Below are 27,175 nucleotides of genomic sequence, written 5' to 3'. Positions count from 1 at the left end.
GCACCAATATACTACGCCTGGCAATCAGTAATTCACAGATGGCTTTCAAGAAATCATGCCCTGGGAAGGAGGACCTTCAGAAACAACTTGTTTTGGATTTTGTGAAGACATCGGTAGGGAACCTACTCCAGAAGTGTTTTGGTTTAAATGCTTCCCAAGATGAATCTCAACCCTCTCAACACCCTGCCTCTGGCTCAAGCCAAAAGTCTATTCACTCCATCCCCGGCTGGGTGATGTCGAAGCTGAAGGGTACTAAGACAAGCGTGGAAACTATCTCTGCAACAGCCTTGATCACAACAGCCATGGTCCAGGAAGTAATGTGCTCCGTCCCACTGACCAGAGATCTGTCAGTGGATGCAAGTGTTTGCCTCAGCAAAGGTAAGGCATTTATTCATTTTATACATTATTTTCTAAACTGAATGTTATCCCAAATGTAAGGGAGATTTGAATATAAGGTGTTATTGTACTTATCTTACTTTCGCAACTTTCAATCATTTCAAATATTCATATTTTGATAAAATGTTCATTTTATTTTTTAAAGATCCTTCAAATATGTCTTTGCCGCTTGAGGATATTCAATGTTATGAGGAGCTAGTAACAGAATGTGACAGAGGAAAAATGGCTGAGAAACCTTTGGACACTGAGGCTGACCGTCCAAAAACAGGACTGAAAACTGTAAATTGGCGCGAGAGAGCCCCCTATTTCATGGGTCTTTGTCAAAAGAAAGCACAGACAATGTCCCGTGTAAGCCTGGCTAAAAGTCTGGCTTCGGACAAAACCAATTCTCAGTTGAGTGCAGAGGTTCCCAGAGTCATTGCTTTGTCTGTGGTTCCGGCAATCAGCACTGAGAAAATGCCTAAGCCATCTCTCACCATCGCTAAGGCTCATGGAAAGACAACCAAAAACAGGCGAGAGAGATCCTATTTCCCTAGTTGTTGTCCACAGAAGGAGCAAAAGAAAGACAAAGTGAGTTCCGTTTCTACTTTGTCTGACAAAGCTATGTTTGTTGACGGTGTGTACCAGGACCTGCTCCAAAAAAAGGGATCTGCCATAAAATTGTGCCAATCAGTTAAGCAATTGCACCTTGCGGTAGAGGAGTGCAGTGCAGAGAGATTACCCCATTTATTGGGTCTTAGTAAAAAGAAACCAGAGACAATGTCCCGTGTAAGTCTGACTAAAAGTTTGGCTTCAGAAAAAAAAAAATCTCAGGAAGATGTACAAGAGTTTCATGCCTCTTCAAGTCAATGCACGGTGGCAAGAATCCCATCCCCAGTGGAATTGATCAGCAATGGGTCTGTGAATAGTGTAATGAATGCCCTTCTCTTGAAAGTCGAAGAAGATTTGATCGAATCAGTGTTGGATTTGCACCATGCAGCAGGCGGATTCAGTGCAGAGGTTCCCAGAGCCATTGCTTTGTCTGTAGTTCCGGCAATCCGCACTGACAAAATGCCTGAGCCATCTCTCACCATAACTAAGGCTCAAGGAAAGACAACCAAAAACAGGCGAGAGAGATCCTATTTCCCTAGTTGTTGTCCACAGAAAGCGCACAAGAAAGCCAAAGTGAGTTCCGTTTCTACTTTGTCTGACAAAGCTATGTTTATTGACGACGTGTACCAGGACCTGCTCCAAGAAAAGGGATCTGCCATAAAATTGTGCCAATCAGTTGAACAATTGCACCTTGCGGTAGACGAGTGCAGTGCAGAGAGAATCCCCCATCACTTGGGTCTTAGTCAAAAGAAACCAGAGACAATGTCCCTTGTAAGTCTTGCTTCAGACAAAACTAATTCTCAGGAAGATGTACAAGAATTTCAGGCCACTTCAAGTCTATCCACGGAGGCAAGAATCCCATCCCCAGTGGAATTGATCTCCAATGGGTCTGTGCACAGTGTAATGAATGCCCTTCTCTCGAAAGTCAAAGAGAATTCAGTTGAATCAGTTTTGGAATTGCACCAGGCAGTAGAGGAGTTCAGTGCAGAGGTCCCAAGAGCCATTGCTTTGTCTGTGGTTCAGGCAATCAGCACTGACAAAATTCCTGAACCATCTCTCACCATCACTAAAGCTCAAGGAAAGACAACCAAAAACAGGCGAGAGAGATTCTATTTCCCTAGTTGTTGTCCACAGAAGGCTCAAAAGAAAGACAAAGTGAGTTCCGTTTCTACTTTGTCTGACAAAGCTATGTTTGTTGACGACGTGTACCAGGACCTGCTCCAAGAAAAGGGATCTGCCATAAAATTGTGCCAATCAGCTGAACAATTGCACCTTGCGGTAGACGAGTGCAGTGCAGAGAGAATCCCCCATTGCTTGGGTCTTAGTCAAAAGAAACCAGAGACAATGTCCCTTGTAAGTCTTGCTTCAGACAAAACTAATTCTCAGGAAGATGTACAAGAATTTCAGGCCACTTCAAGTCTATCCACGGAGGCAAGAATCCCATCCCCAGTGGAATTGATCTCCAATGGGTCTGTGCACAGTGTAATGAATGCCCTTCTCTCGAAAGTCAAAGAGAATTCAGTTGAATCAGTTTTGGAATTGCACCAGGCAGTAGAGGAGTTCAGTGCAGAGGTCCCAAGAGCCATTGCTTTGTCTGTGGTTCAGGCAATCAGCACTGACAAAATTCCTGAACCATCTCTCACCATCACTAAAGCTCAAGGAAAGACAACCAAAAACAGGCGAGAGAGATTCTATTTCCCTAGTTGTTGTCCACAGAAGGCTCAAAAGAAAGACAAAGTGAGTTCCGTTTCTACTTTGTCTGACAAAGCTATGTTTGTTGACGACGTGTACCAGGACCTGCTCCAAGAAAAGGGATCTGCCATAAAATTGTGCCAATCAGCTGAACAATTGCACCTTGCGGTAGACGAGTGCAGTGCAGAGAGAATCCCCCATTGCTTGGGTCTTAGTCAAAAGAAACCAGAGACAATGTCCCTTGTAAGTCTTGCTTCAGACAAAACTAATTCTCAGGAAGATGTACAAGAATTTCAGGCCACTTCAAGTCTATCCACGGAGGCAAGAATCCCATCCCCAGTGGAATTGATCTCCAATGGGTCTGTGCACAGTGTAATGAATGCCCTTCTCTCGAAAGTCAAAGAGAATTCAGTTGAATCAGTTTTGGAATTGCACCAGGGAGTAGAGGAGTTCAGTGCAGAGGTCCCAAGAGCCATTGCTTTGTCTGTGGTTCAGGCAATCAGCACTGACAAAATTCCTGAACCATCTCTCACCATCGCTAAAGCTCAAGGAAAGACAACCAAAAACAGGCGAGAGAGATTCTATTTCCCTAGTTGTTGTCCACAGAAGGCTCAAAAGAAAGACAAAGTGAGTTCCGTTTCTACTTTGTCTGACAAAGCTATGTTTGTTGACGACGTGTACCAGGACCTGCTCCAAGAAAAGGGATCTGCCATAAAATTGTGCCAATCAGCTGAACAATTGCACCTTGCGGTAGACGAGTGCAGTGCAGAGAGAATCCCCCATTGCTTGGGTCTTAGTCAAAAGAAACCAGAGACAATGTCCCTTGTAAGTCTTGCTTCAGACAAAACTAATTCTCAGGAAGATGTACAAGAATTTCAGGCCACTTCAAGTCTATCCACGGAGGCAAGAATCCCATCCCCAGTGGAATTGATCTCCAATGGGTCTGTGCACAGTGTAATGAATGCCCTTCTCTCGAAAGTCAAAGAGAATTCAGTTGAATCAGTTTTGGAATTGCACCAGGCAGTAGAGGAGTTCAGTGCAGAGGTCCCAAGAGCCATTGCTTTGTCTGTGGTTCAGGCAATCAGCACTGACAAAATTCCTGAACCATCTCTCACCATCACTAAAGCTCAAGGAAAGACAACCAAAAACAGGCGAGAGAGATTCTATTTCCCTAGTTGTTGTCCACAGAAGGCTCAAAAGAAAGACAAAGTGAGTTCCGTTTCTACTTTGTCTGACAAAGCTATGTTTGTTGACGACGTGTACCAGGACCTGCTCCAAGAAAAGGGATCTGCCATAAAATTGTGCCAATCAGCTGAACAATTGCACCTTGCGGTAGACGAGTGCAGTGCAGAGAGAATCCCCCATTGCTTGGGTCTTAGTCAAAAGAAACCAGAGACAATGTCCCTTGTAAGTCTTGCTTCAGACAAAACTAATTCTCAGGAAGATGTACAAGAATTTCAGGCCACTTCAAGTCTATCCACGGAGGCAAGAATCCCATCCCCAGTGGAATTGATCTCCAATGGGTCTGTGCACAGTGTAATGAATGCCCTTCTCTCGAAAGTCAAAGAGAATTCAGTTGAATCAGTTTTGGAATTGCACCAGGGAGTAGAGGAGTTCAGTGCAGAGGTCCCAAGAGCCATTGCTTTGTCTGTGGTTCAGGCAATCAGCACTGACAAAATTCCTGAACCATCTCTCACCATCACTAAAGCTCAAGGAAAGACAACCAAAAACAGGCGAGAGAGATTCTATTTCCCTAGTTGTTGTCCACAGAAGGCTCAAAAGAAAGACAAAGTGAGTTCCGTTTCTACTTTGTCTGACAAAGCTATGTTTGTTGACGACGTGTACCAGGACCTGCTCCAAGAAAAGGGATCTGCCATAAAATTGTGCCAATCAGCTGAACAATTGCACCTTGCGGTAGACGAGTGCAGTGCAGAGAGAATCCCCCATCACTTGGGTCTTAGTCAAAAGAAACCAGAGACAATGTCCCTTGTAAGTCTTGCTTCAGACAAAACTAATTCTCAGGTAGATGTACAAGAATTTCAGGCCACTTCAAGTCTATCCACGGAGGCAAGAATCCCATCCCCAGTGGAATTGATCTCCAATGGGTCTGTGCACAGTGTAATGAATGCCCTTCTCTCGAAAGTCAAAGAGAATTCAGTTGAATCAGTTTTGGAATTGCACCAGGCAGTAGAGGAGTTCAGTGCAGAGGTCCCAAGAGCCATTGCTTTGTCTGTGGTTCAGGCAATCAGCACTGACAAAATTCCTGAACCATCTCTCACCATCACTAAAGCTCAAGGAAAGACAACCAAAAACAGGCGAGAGAGATTCTATTTCCCTAGTTGTTGTCCACAGAAGGCTCAAAAGAAAGACAAAGTGAGTTCCGTTTCTACTTTGTCTGACAAAGCTATGTTTGTTGACGACGTGTACCAGGACCTGCTCCAAGAAAAGGGATCTGCCATAAAATTGTGCCAATCAGCTGAACAATTGCACCTTGCGGTAGACGAGTGCAGTGCAGAGAGAATCCCCCATTGCTTGGGTCTTAGTCAAAAGAAACCAGAGACAATGTCCCTTGTAAGTCTTGCTTCAGACAAAACTAATTCTCAGGAAGATGTACAAGAATTTCAGGCCACTTCAAGTCTATCCACGGAGGCAAGAATCCCATCCCCAGTGGAATTGATCTCCAATGGGTCTGTGCACAGTGTAATGAATGCCCTTCTCTCGAAAGTCAAAGAGAATTCAGTTGAATCAGTTTTGGAATTGCACCAGGCAGTAGAGGAGTTCAGTGCAGAGGTCCCAAGAGCCATTGCTTTGTCTGTGGTTCAGGCAATCAGCACTGACAAAATTCCTGAACCATCTCTCACCATCACTAAAGCTCAAGGAAAGACAACCAAAAACAGGCGAGAGAGATTCTATTTCCCTAGTTGTTGTCCACAGAAGGCTCAAAAGAAAGACAAAGTGAGTTCCGTTTCTACTTTGTCTGACAAAGCTATGTTTGTTGACGACGTGTACCAGGACCTGCTCCAAGAAAAGGGATCTGCCATAAAATTGTGCCAATCAGCTGAACAATTGCACCTTGCGGTAGACGAGTGCAGTGCAGAGAGAATCCCCCAATACTTGGGTCTTAGTCAAAAGAAACCAGAGACAATGTCCCTTGTAAGTCTTGCTTCAGACAAAACTAATTCTCAGGAAGATGTACAAGAATTTCAGGCCACTTCAAGTCTATCCACGGAGGCAAGAATCCCATCCCCAGTGGAATTGATCTCCAATGGGTCTGTGCACAGTGTAATGAATGCCCTTCTCTCGAAAGTCAAAGAGAATTCAGTTGAATCAGTTTTGGAATTGCACCAGGCAGTAGAGGAGTTCAGTGCAGAGGTCCCAAGAGCCATTGCTTTGTCTGTGGTTCAGGCAATCAGCACTGACAAAATTCCTGAACCATCTCTCACCATCACTAAAGCTCAAGGAAAGACAACCAAAAACAGGCGAGAGAGATTCTATTTCCCTAGTTGTTGTCCACAGAAGGCTCAAAAGAAAGACAAAGTGAGTTCCGTTTCTACTTTGTCTGACAAAGCTATGTTTGTTGACGACGTGTACCAGGACCTGCTCCAAGAAAAGGGATCTGCCATAAAATTGTGCCAATCAGCTGAACAATTGCACCTTGCGGTAGACGAGTGCAGTGCAGAGAGAATCCCCCATCACTTGGGTCTTAGTCAAAAGAAACCAGAGACAATGTCCCTTGTAAGTCTTGCTTCAGACAAAACTAATTCTCAGGTAGATGTACAAGAATTTCAGGCCACTTCAAGTCTATCCACGGAGGCAAGAATCCCATCCCCAGTGGAATTGATCTCCAATGGGTCTGTGCACAGTGTAATGAATGCCCTTCTCTTGAAAGTCACAGAGAATTCAGTTGAATCAGTTTTGGAATTGCACCAGGCAGTAGAGGAGTTCAGTGCAGAGGTCCCAAGAGCCATTGCTTTGTCTGTGGTTCAGGCAATCAGCACTGACAAAATTCCTGAACCATCTCTCACCATCACTAAAGCTCAAGGAAAGACAACCAAAAACAGGCGAGAGAGATTCTATTTCCCTAGTTGTTGTCCACAGAAGGCTCAAAAGAAAGACAAAGTGAGTTCCGTTTCTACTTTGTCTGACAAAGCTATGTTTGTTGACGACGTGTACCAGGACCTGCTCCAAGAAAAGGGATCTGCCATAAAATTGTGCCAATCAGCTGAACAATTGCACCTTGCGGTAGACGAGTGCAGTGCAGAGAGAATCCCCCAATACTTGGGTCTTAGTCAAAAGAAACCAGAGACAATGTCCCTTGTAAGTCTTGCTTCAGACAAAACTAATTCTCAGGAAGATGTACAAGAATTTCAGGCCACTTCAAGTCTATCCACGGAGGCAAGAATCCCATCCCCAGTGGAATTGATCTCCAATGGGTCTGTGCACAGTGTAATGAATGCCCTTCTCTCGAAAGTCAAAGAGAATTCAGTTGAATCAGTTTTGGAATTGCACCAGGCAGTAGAGGAGTTCAGTGCAGAGGTCCCAAGAGCCATTGCTTTGTCTGTGGTTCAGGCAATCAGCACTGACAAAATTCCTGAACCATCTCTCACCATCACTAAAGCTCAAGGAAAGACAACCAAAAACAGGCGAGAGAGATTCTATTTCCCTAGTTGTTGTCCACAGAAGGCTCAAAAGAAAGACAAAGTGAGTTCCGTTTCTACTTTGTCTGACAAAGCTATGTTTGTTGACGACGTGTACCAGGACCTGCTCCAAGAAAAGGGATCTGCCATAAAATTGTGCCAATCAGTTGAACAATTGCACCTTGCGGTAGACGAGTGCAGTGCAGAGAGTATCCCCCATCACTTGGGTCTTAGTCAAAAGAAACCAGAGACAATGTCCCTTGTAAGTCTTGTTTCAGACAAAACTAATTCTCAGGAAGATGTACAAGAATTTCAGGCCACTTCAAGTCAATGCACGGTGGCAAGAACCTCATCCCCATTGGAATTGATCAGCAATGGGTCTGTGAATAGTGTAATGAATGCCCTTCTCTCGAAAGTCGAAGAAGATTTGATCGAATCAGTGTTGGATTTGCACCAGGCAGCAGGCGTGTTCAGTGCAGAGGTTCCCAGAGCCATTGCTTTGTCTGTAGTTCAGGCAATCCGCACTGACAAAATGCCTGAGCCATCTCTCACCATAACTAAGGATCAAGGAAAGACAACCAAAAACAGGCGAGAGAGATCCAATTTCCCTAGTTGTTGTCCACAGAAGGCGCAAAAGAAAGCCAATGTGAGTTCCGTTTCCACTTTGTCTTACAAAGTTAAGTTTGTTGATGATGTGTACCAGGATCTGCTCCAAAAAAAGGGATCTGCCATAAAATTGTGCCAATCAGTTGAGCAATTGCACCTTGCAGTAGATGAGTGGAGTACAGAAGTCCCCAAAGCCATTGCTTCGTCTGTGGCTAGAGTGATTAGCGTAGAACAAATGGCTGAGTCATCTCTTAACACTATTGCTCAAGGAAATCAAACCAATAACAGACAAGAGAGATCCTATTTCCCTAGCTTTTGTCTGCAGAAGAAGAAAAAGCAAAACAAAGCCGAACAGAGTTTCACTTCTACTTTGTCTAACAAAGCTAATTCCTCTTGTCCCCAAGAAGTCCTACCCCAAGTATGTGGCAGTGCCTCCCCAAGTCTATGCAATACAACAGAAACTCAGTCCACAGCTATAGGAACTCCATCTACACCCGTGGTTTCCTTTTCCAGTGGGTCTGTGCATAGCTTGGTATGTGCACTCCTCTTGAAGATCCGGAAGAATGCCGATGGATCTCCTCCTCAGTCAGAGCCAGAGCTGATTGAGAAAGCCCTGTCTGTCAGTGGATCTGTGTTGACGCTGTTGGCAGAGGTCAACGGAATGTCCGTTGATGAGGAATCATCTACCCCTATTCGGGCACCTCCTGATGAGGTAGTTGAAGCAGTGTACAAGGACCTGCTGCAGGAAAAGGGTTCTGCAATCGAATTGCACCAGGCAGTGGAGCAGTGCAGTGCAGAGGTCCCTAGAGTCATAGCCTGGTCTCTGGTAAAGGAGATAAGCACGACTCCCCCCAATGAATTCCTTGCTGCCCCAGCTTTCCTCCTCTCCTCTGTGCTGCTTCTCTCCGGACATCCAAGTAAGGCGATCTCATTATCTGGAAATTCCAAATCACTTGCCGCAGCAGCAAGTGATAGACTCCCTAAGGATGAGAGTCAGAAGAGGTTTGGCTTGTTGCCAAAGCTGCCTAAGACACATAAAATGCAGAAGATGCCAAAGTTGAAAGCGAAGGTATGGTTTGAAAGTCTTTGAATTAATAACACTTTATTTAGTTAAGCGTCTCTATTTTGACATTTTATGCTGTTTGTGTGAACCATCAGTTTTAATTGTTAGTGAATTACAATTATTGGGAATGATCAGAATTTCTGTTTCTGACAGCTTTGTGACTTGTGTTAACACTTTTCTATGACCTTCCAGAACAAAGTGGATCCACTGGCCATCTACCCCTCTTTTGATCTTCTGAGAGAGGATCCACTTGAGGACACTTATGATCATTCATAAGAGGATCTATTGGAAGGCACCTCTGATGATCATACAAATGGTAAATCGAAAAAAATCACAAACATATTTTTGTTGTTGAATACACATCCTCTTGTTCATACCATTTTGAAGTGTTACTGTTGATGGGTATAGTGGGTCTGGGCCCTGATTTTATCTCATGCACATAATTGATTTATCTCATGAGTTTCACTCACACATCTCAAGTCAGGATATGACACATGTTAACACCATAGATATTTGTCAGCAGCCTGTCACCATCTCACTACTCTGTAATATGTTGGGATGCTGAGCATGTGCAAATTGGTTTTTGAATTGTGTTGAAATGTTTTATGACAATGGGGTCCTAACTAACTCTCTCTAATTAGACTTACAGTGCAGCTGTCCTTTTACATCACCTCCCAACCCATTGGAGAAGAACTGACATTCTGGCACTGGCACCAAAAGACAGTCTCTCTTCACTAGCATTGCCAGTGTCATCACCAAGGCCTTCACTAGAGCACTTCACCCAGTCATGACCAGGTCTAGGACCATCTGTAGTAGTAGTTAACTTGACCACCTGATAATTCAAGAGAGGATCCACTGGATCTTCGGACCTTATGATCATCCATCTTTGTTTAGATAAATTGGATTCTGAACTAACAAGTTTATCATTCCATTCTTATTTTAGGTTGGTAGCCACACAATTACATTTAGACTTTAGCTAGGTTTCCATCCAATTGGCGACAGATTTGCATGCAAATATTCTAAATTCTGCATTAAAAACAATGTGCGCATTTTTCCAACAGTGATGTTTTCATCAAATGACGTAGTGCACATAATACCTTTTGCGGTACTGTTAAATTCCCATGTGTCGAATAAGAAATACAAATTAAATGGATTTTCAACTCTGATGGTTCTCACAAAAAGAAATGTGCGCTATGTAGCAGATGTTTCCACTCCGGTATTGGCACATGCACTCTAGCCAACAGCGTGCAGATACAAGATCTGTGCGCTGTTGGCTAGAGCGCAGATATAGCCTACATTAGTGGTTTCCAACCAGGGGTACTTGGCCTATCCAGAGGGTTCTTCAGAAGACTCATGAGACCATAGGCCTACTGGTAAAATTGCACAAGGGGTTACTTCTGGGCTACTCCAGGCAGAGCAAAATTCAGTTGGTGGTACAGTAATCAAAAAAAGGTTTGGAATCACTAGCCTACATGAGATTATGGATTATTCTTATTTGTCAAGCGGCAGCAAAACATCGTTGATCATGTCATCAGCATAAGACACTCAACATTTATTGGAAAGGAGAATCAAACTCATCACCTTGCACTTTCAATCTGTAGCATAATAAACTGCATGCTTTCCCTACAAGTCGTAGGTGGAGGACATGTCATCTTGTGACTCCAAGTTGACTTCGATACGATGGTTACTGTATAATTTCTCGCATAATTCATTTTACAGACAGAAAAAGATCCCATTTTGTTTTGTTGACATTTATAAAGAAGCCAAATGTTTCTCTCCATCTGTCCTGACATTTTATCCGACATGTACTTTCGTCGCATAAAAAGATTGGATGGAAACCTGCTTTATAACACTATCAAACTGCATCTCTGATTTCAGTTTTGGAGGATGCAGAGGCCTGTCACAGTTTAAAGCAATAGCTCCAGCCCTCATTTGACATGTTGCCGATTACTGAGATAAAGGCTTGATGGGACATCTTAAACAACCTTACTTGCTCCAATATGGCAAATTGAATTACACAATTCTTACATAGTTAACCATACAATGAGAAGTGATATCTGAGCGTATCGCCATTTATTTTGCTTACAGTTAAGTTGACATGGATCTGTAAAATACTGTGCCCATGAAAAGCATATGAAGACAAAGGACACCTGCTTATGTATTGCAAAGTTTAATAGTAAATGAAAAGTGTGCCTTTCCGCATATGGGGGGGGGGGGGGTAGGGTGTATTAGAATGGATGGGGAGGGAAGATGTCTTTGGTCCATACTTTGTGGTTGCTGTAAGGAGGGGGGGTGTATGAATTGGATGGAGGCAAGAGAAGGCACTTAAGTTTGGACTGGAAGAATTGGACTGAACTAGATTGTTAGTTCAGTCCATATGACTGAACTAGTTCAGGGGTAAACCATATGCTCAGCATGTATATAACATACAAAATGCCCCATGTGAGCGCAACAGAATTATAGCTATATATACACACACAGTAAAGAAAGAAAATGTAAAAGAAAAAAAGATAACATGCTACTCAATCTAGAATAGATTATCCAATTGGAAAACAATGAAGTACATTTTTTATAGGCAGAGAACGAAAAAAGGAAATGTTTTTCTCTTTGGTGATCACCAGATAGTTGAGAATGTAGACAAAGCTGTGAATGGGAGTTCTTACACTTGGTAAAAGAGATGGACAGGCATAATTAATTCCCCATAGAGAATAACTCTAGCTTTTTGACAACTGTAAGAAATACTACATGTACATGCTTGAAGCTACCACAAGGTAACAACTAGCAATGTGTTGTGGAGAGAAAATGCAGTGCATGCATCTCCGCAATTGAAAGGTAGGCCTACTGTGCATTAGGATTACTGAAAATAGGCCTATATTTACAGTGCAGATCTGAGATTAGGAAAAATTTGCTGAAGGCAGGAAGCTCCTGGAATTGGCTACCAAGCCTTATGTGCTCAAGCACAGTTGCTGATACATGCCAAATGATCTACCCTGCTGTATACACTCTGCACTTCCCCAGAAGACGTTGTAAACCATTGAACAAACAAGAACTACATAATCTTTATGTTGATGTGCAATATAACAAAAATGAAGACATTTTCCTCATGGCCAAACTATACTCCTATGAAGACTTCAGTACCTATGTTTATAACATATCTAAAACACAAAGGTATTCCTATGGATAACTTCCTACCAGTAATATTGGAGGAGATGGAGGGGGTTCTCTCAATTCTTCTACTCATCGGGTATGACCCTTTGGTACACAGAGGAAACAGCTGTATAACCTTATACACATGCCTTGCAGTTTGACACGACACTGCTCTGCTTTCGCTAAATGGTGAACCATACCAAGCCCCATTTCAAAAGAACATTATCAGGGGAAAAAGCAACATTATGCCTCCAGGCAGTGTACAAGGGGAAACAATCAGATATTTCTCCAGATTTTGTTAAGTTATTGTATACTTTACTAAGAATCTTAAAATCAGTCCCAACTCAGTAGTCATAAAACTTATTCAAACTAAGATCGAAACAGCATTCACAAATTTGATCCGATTTTTTTCCTTCTCTAGGAAATGATCAAGAGGAAAGTTGACATATTAAAAAAGGACAGAAAGCTCCTAAAGCTCGCTTTTTAACATGTAAAAGATCACAAGAACGTGCACTGATGTACGTGATGCAGGCATCTCTTAATTTCTAGAAAGGCAAAGTTGCACTGTGATACATGGCAAGCATGTCAAGTGTGTGCCGTTTATGGTCCTGTCTGAGATGCACTGAAAATAAGAATGAGAGTAGACCAAATAACACCTAAATATATGTACTTCTAACAAAGGGAAGTCCAAATTCAGACTAGGTGTAGGGGTTCCTTTCTCATACCTGAGATTTGAGAAGTGGAATAATTCATAATTAAATATGTATGTAATAAAGAAATCGAGCCTTCTCCTTGGATTATACAATAACAATATAGAGAAGGACAGGACAACTATCCACTAAACTATTCTCATACATGTGAGGGAGGGAATAAACAACCGCCATCAGGTAACATCCAAAGTGATTACCTCTAGTTCTAATTATCAACTGATTCATTGTCCAGTTCAAGGAGTACATATTATTTACAGGCGCAACCAGTATTTATGGAAAGCTCTAAATGAATTGGATACAAATAAATGTATGTAGTGTTGATTGTATGCCATTGATGAAAGTCTTCCATACATACTAGCAAGCATGCCATAACATATGGAACTAAAATGGTGATGGACTACAAAAAAAAATAATTAGGCAACTAAAATATAAATGCCTTTTAGCACTGCACAAAATGCATATAGATCACAGCAGTCTCTGTGCTGAACTCATCATCAGATAACACTGGCCTCTGAAGTAGCAAAATGCTGCTAGATCAACAGGCATGAGAAAATAGGTCTTATTAGCCGATTTTCAAGTTTGGTGGATGAATGGTTTTGCCTATGGGTGGCACTACAGCTCAATTGACAAAAAAATGTAAACTTGTAGTCTATTCTATATCAAAAAGGACTTAGTGGGGTGGAAGGGGAAGGGTATCGAGGGTGGAGTGCCAGGGTTAGTAGGGGGTTTTAAGCCAGGTAGTTCCGGTGTCAGGGGCAGTGTGTCCGCGGAGGCCTTTGGGGCAGACCGTTATGAGAAGGGTGGTCTTGACGGTAAGAAGAGGATGGAGTGGAGTTGGAGGATTGTGTGGCAGTGCTGGGAGGATGGCTGGGGCCGTCATCTTGGCCTTGGTTGCCCTGGTAGCCTTGGTAACCCTCGGAGCGGTAGCCTCCGCGATTGGTGTTCCTGTCGCGATAGGAGCCGCCATTATACCGCTGACCACCGGAGTAGTATCCCGGGCCCGCCGTATACCGCCTGTTGCCTTGGAAAGTCTGAAAGGTGCAGATTAAAATCACACTTAAAACACAAAGCAATCATTTTATGTTTAATATTTTTACTCCTAAAGAAACATGACTGAAAACAGTTAGCAACTCCTTTAGTTGCATGTTTATGATTGCTTTGTGAGCTGACCGTTTTGTTCGGCTGGGTAGGGTGTCCTTCGAAGCTGGAGCCCTGGTGCTGAGACGGAGGTGTTGCTTCTAGGGACCCTGGGCCTGTGATGGACGAGGAGGTGGAACTACAGCGGGACCGGCTGGAGTAGCCTGTCTGAGGATGGTACACTGAAAGAAGAGGGTGTCACGGGGGCAGGCGTTACCATAGAGATACATAGTATTATTATACAAATATGTGTTGTATTTAATTCTGTTGGCGTTACTATCAAGACAATTGATTAATTACCCTCTAAATAGCAATGCAATACTGTATGATCACAGTGAGTTTCTGTAAGAGGAAAGACATCAAAGAAGAAAAAAGTAATGTACCTGATCCAAATCCTGTGACGCTTGTCTTCAGTGGTTCTAGCTCGAAAGTGAACTTCACAGCTTTCCCCAGGTCTTCATCATACTTACGTTCACTTACAAAGTGCTGGAAAAAGAGGAGACAAGACATACAGTATGTGGACACCCCTTTAAATGAGTGGATTCGGCTATTTCAGCCACACCCGTTGCTGACAGGTGTATTAAAATAGAGCACACAGCCATGCGATCTCCAGAGTTCCCAACTCTGCCACTGGCCTCTGGAGCACTGGAAACACGTTGGGGGTGCGTTCTCAGCCCTCTCCTGTACTCCCTTGTTCACCCATGACTGCGTGGCCATGCACACCTCCAACTCAATCATCAAGTTTGCAGACGACACTACAGTGGTAGGCTTGATTACCAACAACGACGAGACGGCCTACAGGGAGGAGGTGAGGGCCCTCGGAGTGTGGTGTCAGGAAAATAACCTCAAACTCAACAAAACAAAGGAGATGGACTTCAGGAAACAGCAGAGGGAGCCCCCCCCTATCCACATCGACGGGACAGTAGTGGAGAAGGTGGAAAGTTAAGTTTCTTGGCGTACACATCACGGACAAACTGAAATGGTCCACCAACACAGACAGTGTGGTGAAGAAGGCGCAGCAGCGCCTCTTCAACCTCAGGAGGCTGAAGAAATTTGGCTTGTCACTCAAAACACTCACAAACTTTTACAGATGCACAATCGAGAGCATCCTGTCGGGCTGTATCACCGCCTGGTACGGCAACTGCTCCGCCCACAACCGCAAGGCTCTCCAGAGGGTAGTGAGGTCTGCACAACGCATCACCGGGGGCAAACTACGTGCCCTCCAGGACACCTACACCACCCAATGTCACAGGAAGGCCAAAAAGATCATCAAGGACAACCACCCGAGCCATTGCCTGTTCACAAATTTGGCTTGTCACCCAAAACACATATCATCCAGAAGGCAAGGTCAGTACAGGTGCAAAGCTGAGACCGAGAGACTGAAAACAGCTTCTATCTCAAGGCCATCAGACTGTGAAACAGCCATCACTAACATTGAGTGGCTGATGCCAACATACTGACTCAAATTTCTAGCCACTTTAATAATGAAAAATGTATTACTAGTCACTTTAAACAATGCCACTTTATATGTTTACATACCCTACATTACTCATCTCATATGTATATACTGTACTCTATACCATCTACTGCATCTTGCCTATGCCATTCGGCCATCCATATATTTATATGTACATATTCTTATTCATTCCTTTACACTTGTGTGTATAAGGTAGTTTCCGTGAGATTGTTAAATTATTTGTTAGATATTACTGCACGGTCAGAACTAAAAGCACAAGCATTTCGCTACACTCGTATTAACATCTGCTAACCATGTGTATGTGACCAATAAAATTTGATTTGTTGAATCACACTTAACCATCTGGCAGTCTGATCTGGGTTTGGTGGATGCCAGAAGAACGCTGCCTGCCCAAATGCATAGTGCAAACTGTAAAGTTTGGTGGAGGAGGAATACTGGTCTAGGGCTATATTTCATGGTTCGGGCTAGGTCCCTTAGTTCCAGTGAAGTGAAATCTTAACCCTACAGTATACAATGATATTCTAGATGATTCTGTGCTTCCAACTTTGTGACAACTATTTGGGGAATGCCCATTCCTGTTTCAGTATGACAATGCCCCTGTGCACAAAGCGAGATCCATACAGAAATTATTTGTCGAGACCGGTGGAAGAACTTGACTGGCCGGCACAAAGCCCTGACCTCAACCCCATTTTACACCTTTGGAAATAATTGGAATGCCGACTGCGAGCCAGGCCTAATCGCCCAACATCAGATAGTGTTATTGCGGTAGTCAACTAACCTTTATGTCCGCTCGCAGCTCACCCAGTTGATTCTCAGACATGGATGCTGATTGGTCAGTTAGCCTGCGGAGCTCCTCTGCTCTCTTTTGACGGCCATCCAAAATGGCCACTTAAACACAGATACACAATATCAGTCAACCGCTCACCAAATATTCAGACACCTTCAGTTGTACGGAGAGAAATCCACACATAAGCAATACCATACTGAAACTTGGGACTAGCTATGTCCTCAACATGAGAAGGTAAGACTATTAGTTGACTAGTTTTTACAAAATAAAATCATACAGAATACAACACTGCATCCCTAAATAACTCCACAGGCTTTTCCTGGTGCTGACCAATATCAGGACTGAGGGAAAAAGAAAAACCACAAAAAAACTCCCACAGAAGAACCATACTGTTTGTTTATCAGTTGCTAAGGAGAATCAAATGACAGAAAATACTTCTCTCCTCATGAGGTAAAAAGGGGAAGGGAAGAAAGTCTAATCCATTAACAGTAACACACATCTAAAGGAAGGGAAGAGATTAGGGCAGAAACTGGTACATTTGAAGGAATGTTGAGTTTCTGTAATGTCAAAGAACTGCTCTAGAGTTCCCTCGCTTCTTCCCTCAATTCCCCACACACCTAGACATAAAGAAAGCATTTAGTCTCCCTTGAAACCTGACACTATTCACTTTTTCCAAGCTCAGGATACACAACACTGTATTTGGAGGCAGTAAAGAATAAAGGGAGAATGGCCTACTTGTGGAAATATGCAGTCTTGCTCTGTCATGTTTCACTACATTGAAGACTGGTATGCCTAAGGCCAAAAATAACCTTGAGGACATACATTCGAAGAATTCTCGTTGGTTACGTGTTAACTTATGAACTGGGAGGGAGTAGGTGACATCTATAGGTAGCCTATAAGGAATGTCCTAACTGGGACAAAGGCTTTCAGAAAAAAATAGAAACATAGTAAGAATAGAAACAAAGTCTAATAAACACTGAGTGTACAAAACATTAAGAAGACCTTAATATTGATTGGCACCCCCCCTGCCCTCAGAACAGCCTCAATTAGTTGGGGCATGGACTCTGCAAGGTGTCAAAAGCATTCCACGGGAATTCATGTCCCACGTTGACTACAACGCTTCCCACAGTTGTGTCAAGTTGGCTGGATGTCCTTTGGGTGTGGACCATTCTTGATACACAAGGGAAAACTGTTGAGCATGAAAATTCCAGCAGCTTTGCAGTTCTTGACACAAACCGGTGCGCCTGGCACTTACTACCATACCCTGTTCAAAGGCACTTAAATCTTTTGTCTTACCAATTCACCCTCTGAATTACACAATCCATATCTCAATTGTCTCATGGCTTAAAAATCCTTCTTTAACCTGTCTCTGAAGTGGATTTAACAAGTGCCATCAATAAGGGATCATAGCTTTCACCTGGTCAGTTTGTCATGGAAAGAGCAGGTGTTCTTAATGTTTTGTACACTGAGTGTACATTGAAGTCCAAATGCTAATTGAAAGGTGTTGTACTCACTGGCTTCTGCTTTGACTTTGTCCATCTCTGTCAACAGAGTAACCTCTCTGTCCATTAGACTAAGAGAGAGGTGGGGAGAGAGAGAGAGAGAGATATGAAATGACATGTTCTTTACTACGATAAGTTGACCATGATTATTTACATTTCTAAGATACTTTGATTTTGGCAATACTCACCATTTGTCAACTACGACAACACTGGTTAGCAATAGGCTAAATGTTACGCTGAAAGAGGTACTAGTGGTGGTTGCTGTAGTGCAGATGTGAGAGCAATGAACTGATTCAGTGATCAAATGCTTAAAAATAATGGAATTTGTGGTATGTTATATCCCACCATAACAAGTTAATATTCCAAATATTAACTACAACTTTACAAACTAATGTAGTGGAGTTAATGTTGGGAGATGTACCAGCTCTGGAGCTCAGCAAACGTCTGCTTCATGGTCTTAATAGAGGAGTCCATTTCATCCTTAACCAACACTCTGTATCGAGTAAGTGACACGGTGCATCTCTGCAGGTCCTTCACAGAGCGGTCAATGTTGGGCGCTGAGTGTCAAAGAACAGGGTTAGGTGTCACTTGTCTTAAACAAAGCATTACTAGAGCTGTCGTCATTTACACTCCAGTGCACACATCCTAGTTTTGTAAGATAATATACAGCTTAGGCACCTGGGACTACTAATCTACCATCGAACTGCAGGAAACCCATGGATTTGACAATATTCTGTATCAACAATAAAGCACATTTGGCACTAACCAATCTTCTTGGCTCCAGAAAATCCCTGTTGGCTTTCATCAGTGGTGAGCACAGAGGTAGTGGATGATTGCTGGGAGTTGGTTCTGGGACGGAACTTGTTGCCACGGGGGGGCTGGTGATTCCTTCCTCCTTGAGCATGATGAGGGGTGGTGCTTGGGCCACTACAAAAAGAGTCTACTTCCACACCTTTAAGGAGAAAGACACGGTAGTGTGATATTTTCCGATGGGCAGGCATTGGCTTCAACTACAGAAGATAATCAAAAGTTTAGTGTAGTCTCAACAAACCAAAGCTTGACTGATGGGTAAAATAAAGCCACTGAGACTGCTCTATAACAATACCTGTAATGTCCGACGTGGCAGGTTCAGATTCAAGCTCAGCTGCATCCAAGAAGGCAGAATCCAACTGCTCACTCAGAGAGTCTAATGAGTCTCCGTCCAACACAGAGCCATTGGCATGGAACCCATTCACTGCTTCTGTACTCTCAGTCTCCGAAGGCTGTGTGGTTTCGGCTGGAGCAGGCTCCTCTCCTGGAGGCTGTGGCTGGGGCTTGGGCTTCTTTTTCTTCTTGGGCTGGATGTTGTAGAATCAAAGTCAGACTCTAACCACTACAATAAAACCTTACACATCTTTGAGTTCATACATAACAAGCATATAAACTCTGCAAAAAAGAAACATTCTGTCAACTGTGTTTATTTTCAGTAAACTTAACGTGTAAATATTTGTATGAACACAAGATTCAACAACTGAGACAAACTGAACAAGTTCCACAGACATGTGACTAACAGAAATTGAATGTGTCCCTGAACAAAGGGGCCAAAATCAAAAGTAACAGTCAGTATCTGGTGTGGCCACCAGCTGCATTAAGTACTGCAGTGCATCTCCTCCTCATGACTGCACCAGATTTGCCAGTTCTTGCTGTGAGATGTTACCCCACTCTTCCACCAAGGCACCTGCAAGTTCCCGGACATTTCTGGGGGGGAAATGGCCCTAGCCCTCACCCTTCAATCCAACAGGTCCCAGATTTGCTCAATGTGATTGAGATCCGGGATCTTCGCTGGCCATGGCAGAACACTGACATTCCTGTCTTGCAGGAAACCACGCACAGAACGAGCAGTATGGCTGGCGGCAATGTCATGCTGGAGGGTCATGTCAGGATGAGCCTGCAGGAAGGGTACCACATGAGGGAGGAGGATGTTTTCCCTGTAACGCACAGCGTTGAGATTGCCTGCAATGACAAGCTCAGTCCGATGATGCTGTGACACACCGCCCCAGACCATGACGGACCCTCCACCTCCAAATCAATCCCGCTCCAGAGTACAGTCCTCGGTGTAACGCTCATTCCTTCGACGATAACCGCAAATCCGACCATCACCTCTGGTGAGACAAAACCGCGACTCGTCATTGAAGAGCACTTTTTGCCAATCCTGTCTGGTCCAGCGACGATGGGTTTGTGCCCATAGGCGACGTTGTTGCCGGTGATGTCTGGTGAGGACTTGCCTTACAACAGGCCTACAAGCCCTCAGTCCAGCCTCTCTCAGCCTATTGCGGACAGTCTGAGCACTGATGGAGGGTTTGTGCGTTCCTGGTGTAACTCAGGCAGTTGTTGTTGCCATCCTGTACCTGTCCCGCAGGTGTGATGTTTGAATGTACCGATCCTGTGCAGGTGTTACACATGGTCTGCCACTGCGAGGGCGATCAGCTGTCCGTCCTGTCTCCCTGTAGCGCTGTCTCAGGCATCTCACAGTACGGACAATGACATTTATTGCCCTGGCCACATCTGCAGTCCTCATGCCTCCTTGCAGCATGCCTAAGGCACATTCACGCAGATGAGCAGGGACCCTGGGCATCTTTCTTTTGGTGTTTTTCAAAGTCAGTAGAAATGCCTCTTTAGTGTCCTATGTTTTTATAACTGTGACCTTAATTGCCTACCATCTGTAAGCTGTTAGCGTCTTAACGACCGTTCCACAGGTGCATGCTCATTAATTGTTTATGGTTCAATGAACAAGCATGGGAAACAGTATTTCAACTCTTTACAATGAAGATCTGTGAAGTTATTTGGATTTCTACGAATTATCTTTGAAAGACAGGGTCCTGAAAAAGGGACATTTCCTTTTTTGCTGAGTTTAGCTATGGTTGAGCAGAATGTAGGTCCTCATGACACAGACACCAGATATGTTCAGCTAGAGCTGCTGACTTCAAAGCAAAATGGGCGATAGGTGAAACAACAAAACAGATTATCTGGGACGGATGTTGAAAATTTGTGTGAGCTAGAAACTCTATAGTGAAATGCAGCCAATGATTGTTTGTTCAATGTGTTTTTACTCATCTCTATCCAAATAAACTAAACATACATTTCCTTTGACTAGCATTTAGAGTACAAAGTTTAGTGGATTTAAAGTAAGTGTTTTTTTGCTCAAAGTCTGGATTGGTCTGTCACGAAGTATATCCTTTGAACTTGTTTTTAAAAAGTGTTGTCTCATAATCCTGTGAGGGACAGGCCATACTTAAAATGTCATGACACATAATACATTTCATTCATACTCATGTGGTCCTTTCATACAGAATGCAATACCCTGAAGTAAAGGACAAAGTTAACAAGGTTACCTTCTTTTTACCAGTTACATTCCACTCCTTCAAGATTTCAATGGCACTACCTGAAGGGAAAATTAAGTAATTGTGAGTTAAGAAGAATGCTCTCTTTCCATAACAGCCTTGACCTCGTTCATGACATGCAATGTTTCAGATTATCGAGGTTTAAATACGCATTAAAAAAAAGATCACTATGGCATTCCCATACCTTCTAGGAAAGCCTGGACGGCCTTATCAACGCAGTTCTCAAAGTGCTGCAACACCAGAACTATCTCATTGTTGCTTTTGTTGGGAACAACGGCCCTGACGGCACTAATCTGTGAAGAGAACGAATAAGAGAGAATGATCTGGCAAATTAAGGAAAATATTTAGCATAGTGATACATATCCCAGGGCCCTGGAGCCTCATTTCTAAATGTTGCGTTTTTACAACATGTGTGTGCCAGTTTACACAGAAGTTGGCATTTATAAAATCTGAATTTGCCGTGAGAATGACCTTAATTTTGTGCAAACTTTAGACCATGCGTACACACTATATATATCTAGTGGTTGTATTGCAGGTAAAATAATTAGACATTTTTCTACAGCTGGCCATGCTTTCCACCTGGCTACCCCTATCCCGGTCAACAGCCCTGCACCCCCCACAGCAACTTGCGCAAACCTCCCCCATTTCTCCTTCACCCAAATCCAGATAGCTGATGTTCTGAAAGAGCTGCAAAATCTGGACCCCTACAAATCAGCCGTCTCTTTCTAAAATTATCAGCCGAAATTGTTGCAACCCCTATTACTAGCCTGTTCAACCTCTCTTTCGTATCGTCTGAGATCCCCAAAGATTGGAAAGCTGCCGCAGTCATCCCCCTCTTCAAAGGGGGAGACACTCTAGACCCAAACTGCTACAGACCTATATCTATCCTACCCTGCCTTTCTAAGGTCTTCGTAAGCCAAGTTAACAAACAGATCACCGACCATTTCGAATCCCACTCTACCTTCTCCGCAATGCAATCTGGTTTCCGAGCTGGACATGGGTGCACTTCAGCCACGCTCAAGGTCCTAAACGATATGATAACCGCTATCGATAAGAGACAATACTGTGCAGCTGTATTCATTGACTTGGCCAAGGCTTTCGACTCTGTCAATCACCACATTCTTATCGGCAGACTCAACAGCCTTGGTTTCTCAAATGACTGCCTCGCCTGGTTCACCAACTACTTCTCAGACAGAGTTCAGTGTGTCAAATCGGAGGGCCTGTTGTCCGGACCTCTGGCAGTCTCTATAGGGGTGCCACAGGGTTCAATTCTCGGGCTGACTCTTTTCTCTGTATACATCAATGATGTTGCTCTTGCTGCTGGTGATTCTCTGATCCACCTCTACGCAGACGACACCATTCTGTATACTTCTGGCCATTCTTTGGACACTGTGTTAACTAACCTCCAGGCGAGCTTCAATGCCATACAACTCTCCTTCTGTGGCCTCCAACTGCTCTTAAATGCATGGAAAACTAAATGCATGCTCTTCAACCGATCACTGCCCACAACTGCCTGCCCGTGCAGCATCACCACTCTAGATGTTTCCGACTAAGAATATGTGGACAACTACAAATACCAATATGTCTGGTTAGACTGTAAACTCTCCTTCCAGACTCACATTAAGCATCTCCAATCCAAAATTAAATCTAGAATCGGCTTCCTATTTCGCAACAAAGCATCCTTCACTCATGCTGCCAAACATACCCTCGTAAAACTGACTATCCTACCGATCCTTGACTTCAGCGATGTCAGTTACACAATAGCCTCCAACACTCTACTCACCAAATTGAATACAGTTTATCACAGTGCCATCCGTTTTGCCACCAAAGCCCCATATACTACCCACCACTGCGACCTGTATGCTCTCGTTGGCTGGCCATCGCTTCATATTCGTCGCCAAACCCACTGGCTCCAGGTCATCTATAAGTCTTTGCTAGGTAAAGTCCTGCCTTATCTCAGCTCACTGGTCACCATAGCAGCACCCACCCGTAGCACGCGCTCCAACAGGTATATTTCACTGGTCACCCACAAAGCCAATTCCTCCTTTGGCCACCTTTCCTTAGAGTTCTCTGCGGCCAATGACTGGACCGAACTGCAAAAATCACTGAAGCTGGAGACTCATATCTCCCTCACTAACTTTTTTTTTTTCACCTTTATTTAACCAGGTAGGCTAGTTGAGAACAAGTTCTCATTTGCAACTGCGACCTGGCCAAGATAAAGCATAGCAGTGCGAACAGACAACAGAGTTACACATGGTGTAAACAATAAACAAGTCAATAACATGGTAGAAAAAAAAGAGAATCTATATACAATGTGTGCAAAAGGCATGAGGTAGGCAATAAATCGAATAATTACAATTTAGCAGATTAACACTGGAGTGATAAATCATCAGATGATCATGTGCAAGTAGAGATACTGGTGTGCAAAAGAGCAGAAAAGTAAAAAAATAAAAGCAGTATGGGGGGGTGAGGTAGGTAAATTGGGTGGGCTATATACCGATGGACTATGTACAGCTGCAGCGATCGGTTAGCTGCTCGGATAGCAGATGTTTAAAGTTGTTGAGGGAGATAAGTCTCCAACTTCAGAGATTTTTGCAATTCATTCCAGTCGCAGGCAGCAAAGAACTGGAAGGAAAGGCGTCCAAATGAGGTTTTGGCTTTAGGGATGATCAGTAAGATACACCTGCTGGAGCGCGTGCTACGGGTGGGTGTTGCCATTGTGACCAGTGAACTGAGATAAGGCGGCACTTTACCTAGCATAGCCTTGTAGATGACCTGGAGACAGTGGGTCTGACGACGAACATGTAGCGAGGGCCAGCCGACTAGGGCATACAGGTCGCAGTGGTGGGTTGTATAAGGTGCTTTAGTAACAAAACGGATGGCACTGTGATAAACTGCATCCAGTTTGTTGAGTAGCGTGTTGGAGGCTGTTTTGTAAATGACATCGCCGAAGTCGAGGATCGGTAGGATAGTCAGTTTTACTAGGGTAAGTATGGCGGCGTGTGTGAAGGAGGCTTTGTTGCGAAATAGAAAGCCGACTCTAGATTTGATTTTGGATTGGACATGTTTGATATGAGTCTGGAAGGAGAGTTTGCAGTCTAGCCAGACACCTAGGTACTTATAGATGTCCACATATTCTAGGTCAGAACCGTCCAGGGTGGTGATGCTAGTCGGGCATGCGGGTGCAGGCAGCGAACGGTTGAAAAGCATGCATTTGGTTTTACTAGCGTTTAAGAGCAGTTGGAGACCACGGAAGGAGTGTTATGGCATTGAAGCTCGTTTGGAGGTTAGATAGCACAGTGTCCAAGGAAGGGCCAGAAGTATACAGAATGGTGTCGTCTGCGTAGAGGTGGATCAGGGAATCGCCCGCAGCAAGAGCAACATCATTGATATATATAAATATATATACAGAGAAAAGAGTCGGCCCGAGAATTGAACCCTGTGGTACCCCCATAGAGACTGCCAGAGGACCGGACAACATGCCCTCCGATTTGACACACTGAACTCTGTCTGCAAAGTAGTTGGTGAACCAGGCAAGGCAGTCATTAGAAAAACCGAGGCTGTTGAGTCTGCCGATAAGAATGTGGTGATTGACAGAGTCGAAAGCCTTGGCCAGGTCGATGAAGACGGCTGCACAGTAATGTCTTTTATCGATGGCGGTTATGATATCGTTTAGTACCTTGAGCGTGGCTGAGGTGCACCCGTGACCGGCTCGGAAACCGGATTGCACAGCGGAGAAGGTACGGTGGGATTCGAGATGGTCAGTGATCTGTTTGTTGACTTGGCTTCGAAGACCTTAGGTAGGGCAGGATGGATATAGGTCTGTAACAGTTTGGGTCCAGGGTGTCTCCCCCTTTGAAGAGGGGGATGACCGCGGCAGCTTTCCAATCCTTGGGGATCTAAGATGATACGAAGGAGAGGTTGAACAGGCTGGTAATAGGGGGTGCAACAATGGCGGCGGACAGTTTCAGAAATAGGGGTCCAGATTGTCAAGCCCAGCTGATTTGTATGGGTCCAGGTTTTCCAGCTCTTTCAGAACATCTGCTATCTGGATATGGATAAAGGAGAAGCTGGGGAGGCTTGGGCGAGTAGCAGCGGGGGGGCGGGGCTGTTTTCCAAGGTTGGAGTCGCCAGGAGGAAGGCATGGCCAGCCATTGAGAAATGCTTGTTGAAGTTTTCGATTATCACAAATTTATCGGTGGTGACCGTGTTACCTAGCCTCAGTGCAGTGGGCTTTAAGCACCAGCTGTTAGAGCAGCTTACAGCACATAGCCCATCCAACTACCTCATCCCCATACTGTATTTATTTTGCTCCTTTGCACCCCTCTACTTGCACATCTATCACTCCAGTGTTTAATTGCTATATTGTAATTATTTCACCACTATGGCCTATTTATTGCCTACCTACCTCATTTGCACACACTGACTTTTCTATTGTATTATTGACTGTATGTTTGTTTATTCCATGTGTAACTCTGTGGTGTTGTTTGTGTCGCACTGCTTTGCTTTATCTTGGCCAGGTCGCAGTTGTAAATGAGAACTTGTTCTCACCTAGCCTACCTGGTTAAATAAAGGTAAAAAAAAGATAGGCTACATGCATTTTAAATGTTGCTGTATGCGAGCCCATAGGCAGTGTGGTTTATATAGGCTACACAGTCTAATTAAATAGACAGTTGATATTTTATATTGAAGTATGTACGCGACTACTGCAATTATTATTATTTTTTTGAGTAGCCTAGACTATGTTTCAGAATTCGCAGGCAGTACAGCATATTTTAGGTTGGGGGGAAAAGTTGACGCAAAACATGTTCAAACATTCTGCTGACAGGTCGACAACAATTAGTTTCTGAAAGAAAAAAACAAAGGCTATCACATTCCTTTGCCAAATACAGCATAAGTTACTGCAAACAATTACACTGGTAGCGTATGTAAAATATTTGACAATATGGGTAGACTATAATATTGCTGTTCGATAGGAGCACAGAGTGCGACATCATAGCCTATTTAATCTCTAAGCCTATACCAAGGCAGGAGATAGTGTTTCTATCCATCTAAAATATTGAACAACAATTTGTCTTTTGCATAAATGTGTGGGCTGTAGCAGTGTTTCCGCTGCAGTCATTTAACTGTGGCACTGCGTCACGGACAAAATCATTGCCACAACGGGAAAAAAATATCAAAAAATATTTCTGTCGAGGCGAACTTTGAAGATGCTAGAACAGTCGACATTTACTTTTCCTCTGCAAACAAAACAAGTAATGAATAGAAAAACATTGACAACCCCATAGTAGAACAGTATCTATAGTGAACTAAAATATAAATGCAACAATTTTACCGAGTTACAGTTCATATAAGGAAATCAGTCAATTAAAATGAATTCATTTAGGCCTTAATCTATGGATTTCACATGACTGAGCAGGGGGTGCCTGGGAGGGCATAGGCCCAGCCACTGGGGAGCCAGGCCCAGCCAATCAGAATGAGTTTTCCCCCACAAAAGGTCTTTATTACAGACAGAAATACTCCTCAGTTTCATCAGCTGTCTGAATGGCTGGTCTCAGACGATCCCGCAGGTGAAGAAGCCGGATGTGGAGGTCCTGGGCTGGCGTGGTTACACATGGTGTGCAGTTGTGAGGCCGGTTGGACGTACTGCCAAATTCTCTAAAACGACATTGGAAGCGGCTTATGGTAGAGAAATCAACATTCAATTCTCTGGTAACAGCTCTGGTGAACATTCCTGCAGTCAGAGCCGGTCCTGACCTCCCTGGGGCCCTAAGCAAAACCGGTGAGCCGTGTAAACCATTTGCCATGCTGTTCCCACATGCTTCAAGAGGACGACCATTAGTGTTCCTGTTCTCAAGAAAGCTAAGGTAACTGAGCTAAACGACTATCGCCCCGTAGCACTCACTACCTTCATCGTGAAGTGCTTTGAGAGACTAGTCAAGGATCATATCACCTCAACCCTACCGGACACCATAGACCCACTCCAATTTGCTTACCGCCCCAATAGGTCCACAGACGATGCAATCACACTGCCCTAACCCATCTGGGCA

At 43.8% G+C, this 27,175-nt stretch overlaps 2 protein-coding genes across 9 annotated transcripts in view; one reads left to right on the top strand and one right to left on the bottom strand.

The window, feature by feature from the left end:
* The window catches only part of LOC129829912 (uncharacterized), a 34,690-nt gene extending 23,720 nt beyond the window's left edge, over positions 1 to 10,970 (top strand). For 2 of the 3 annotated variants that reach the window (XM_055891918.1, XM_055891917.1), the window contains exons 8-9: positions 9,178 to 9,301; positions 9,627 to 10,970. In XM_055891918.1, the coding sequence (XP_055747893.1) occupies positions 9,178 to 9,215 (38 nt within the window). In that variant the 3' untranslated portion in view covers positions 9,216 to 9,301; positions 9,627 to 10,970. Of the gene's footprint in view, positions 1 to 6,578; positions 9,302 to 9,626 lie in introns of those variants that run through there. The other variant, XM_055891916.1, reaches the window with a different exon arrangement.
* Positions 10,971 to 11,036: 66 nt separating this feature from the next.
* LOC129829913 (spermatogenesis-associated serine-rich protein 2-like) overlaps positions 11,037 to 27,175 on the bottom strand; it is a 63,881-nt gene continuing 47,742 nt past the window's right edge. For 5 of the 6 annotated variants that reach the window (XM_055891922.1, XM_055891924.1, XM_055891920.1 and 2 more), the window contains 10 exons: positions 21,310 to 21,418; positions 21,117 to 21,166; positions 18,851 to 19,082; positions 18,512 to 18,697; positions 18,167 to 18,302; positions 17,758 to 17,816; positions 16,235 to 16,344; positions 14,363 to 14,465; positions 14,013 to 14,161; positions 11,037 to 13,873 (listed from right to left, as the gene is read on the bottom strand). In XM_055891922.1, coding sequence (XP_055747897.1) covers positions 13,592 to 13,873; positions 14,013 to 14,161; positions 14,363 to 14,465; positions 16,235 to 16,344; positions 17,758 to 17,816; positions 18,167 to 18,302; positions 18,512 to 18,697; positions 18,851 to 19,082; positions 21,117 to 21,166; positions 21,310 to 21,418 — 1,416 coding nt within the window. In that variant the 3' untranslated portion in view covers positions 11,037 to 13,591. The remainder of the gene's footprint in view (positions 13,874 to 14,012; positions 14,162 to 14,362; positions 14,466 to 16,234; positions 16,345 to 17,757; positions 17,817 to 18,166; positions 18,303 to 18,511; positions 18,698 to 18,850; positions 19,083 to 21,116; positions 21,167 to 21,309; positions 21,419 to 27,175) is intronic. The other variant, XM_055891925.1, reaches the window with a different exon arrangement.

Source organism: Salvelinus fontinalis, chromosome 31 (genome assembly GCF_029448725.1).
Source record: "Salvelinus fontinalis isolate EN_2023a chromosome 31, ASM2944872v1, whole genome shotgun sequence".
Taxonomy (NCBI): domain Eukaryota; kingdom Metazoa; phylum Chordata; class Actinopteri; order Salmoniformes; family Salmonidae; genus Salvelinus; species Salvelinus fontinalis.
This window is presented reverse-complemented; position numbering and strand designations above follow the sequence as displayed.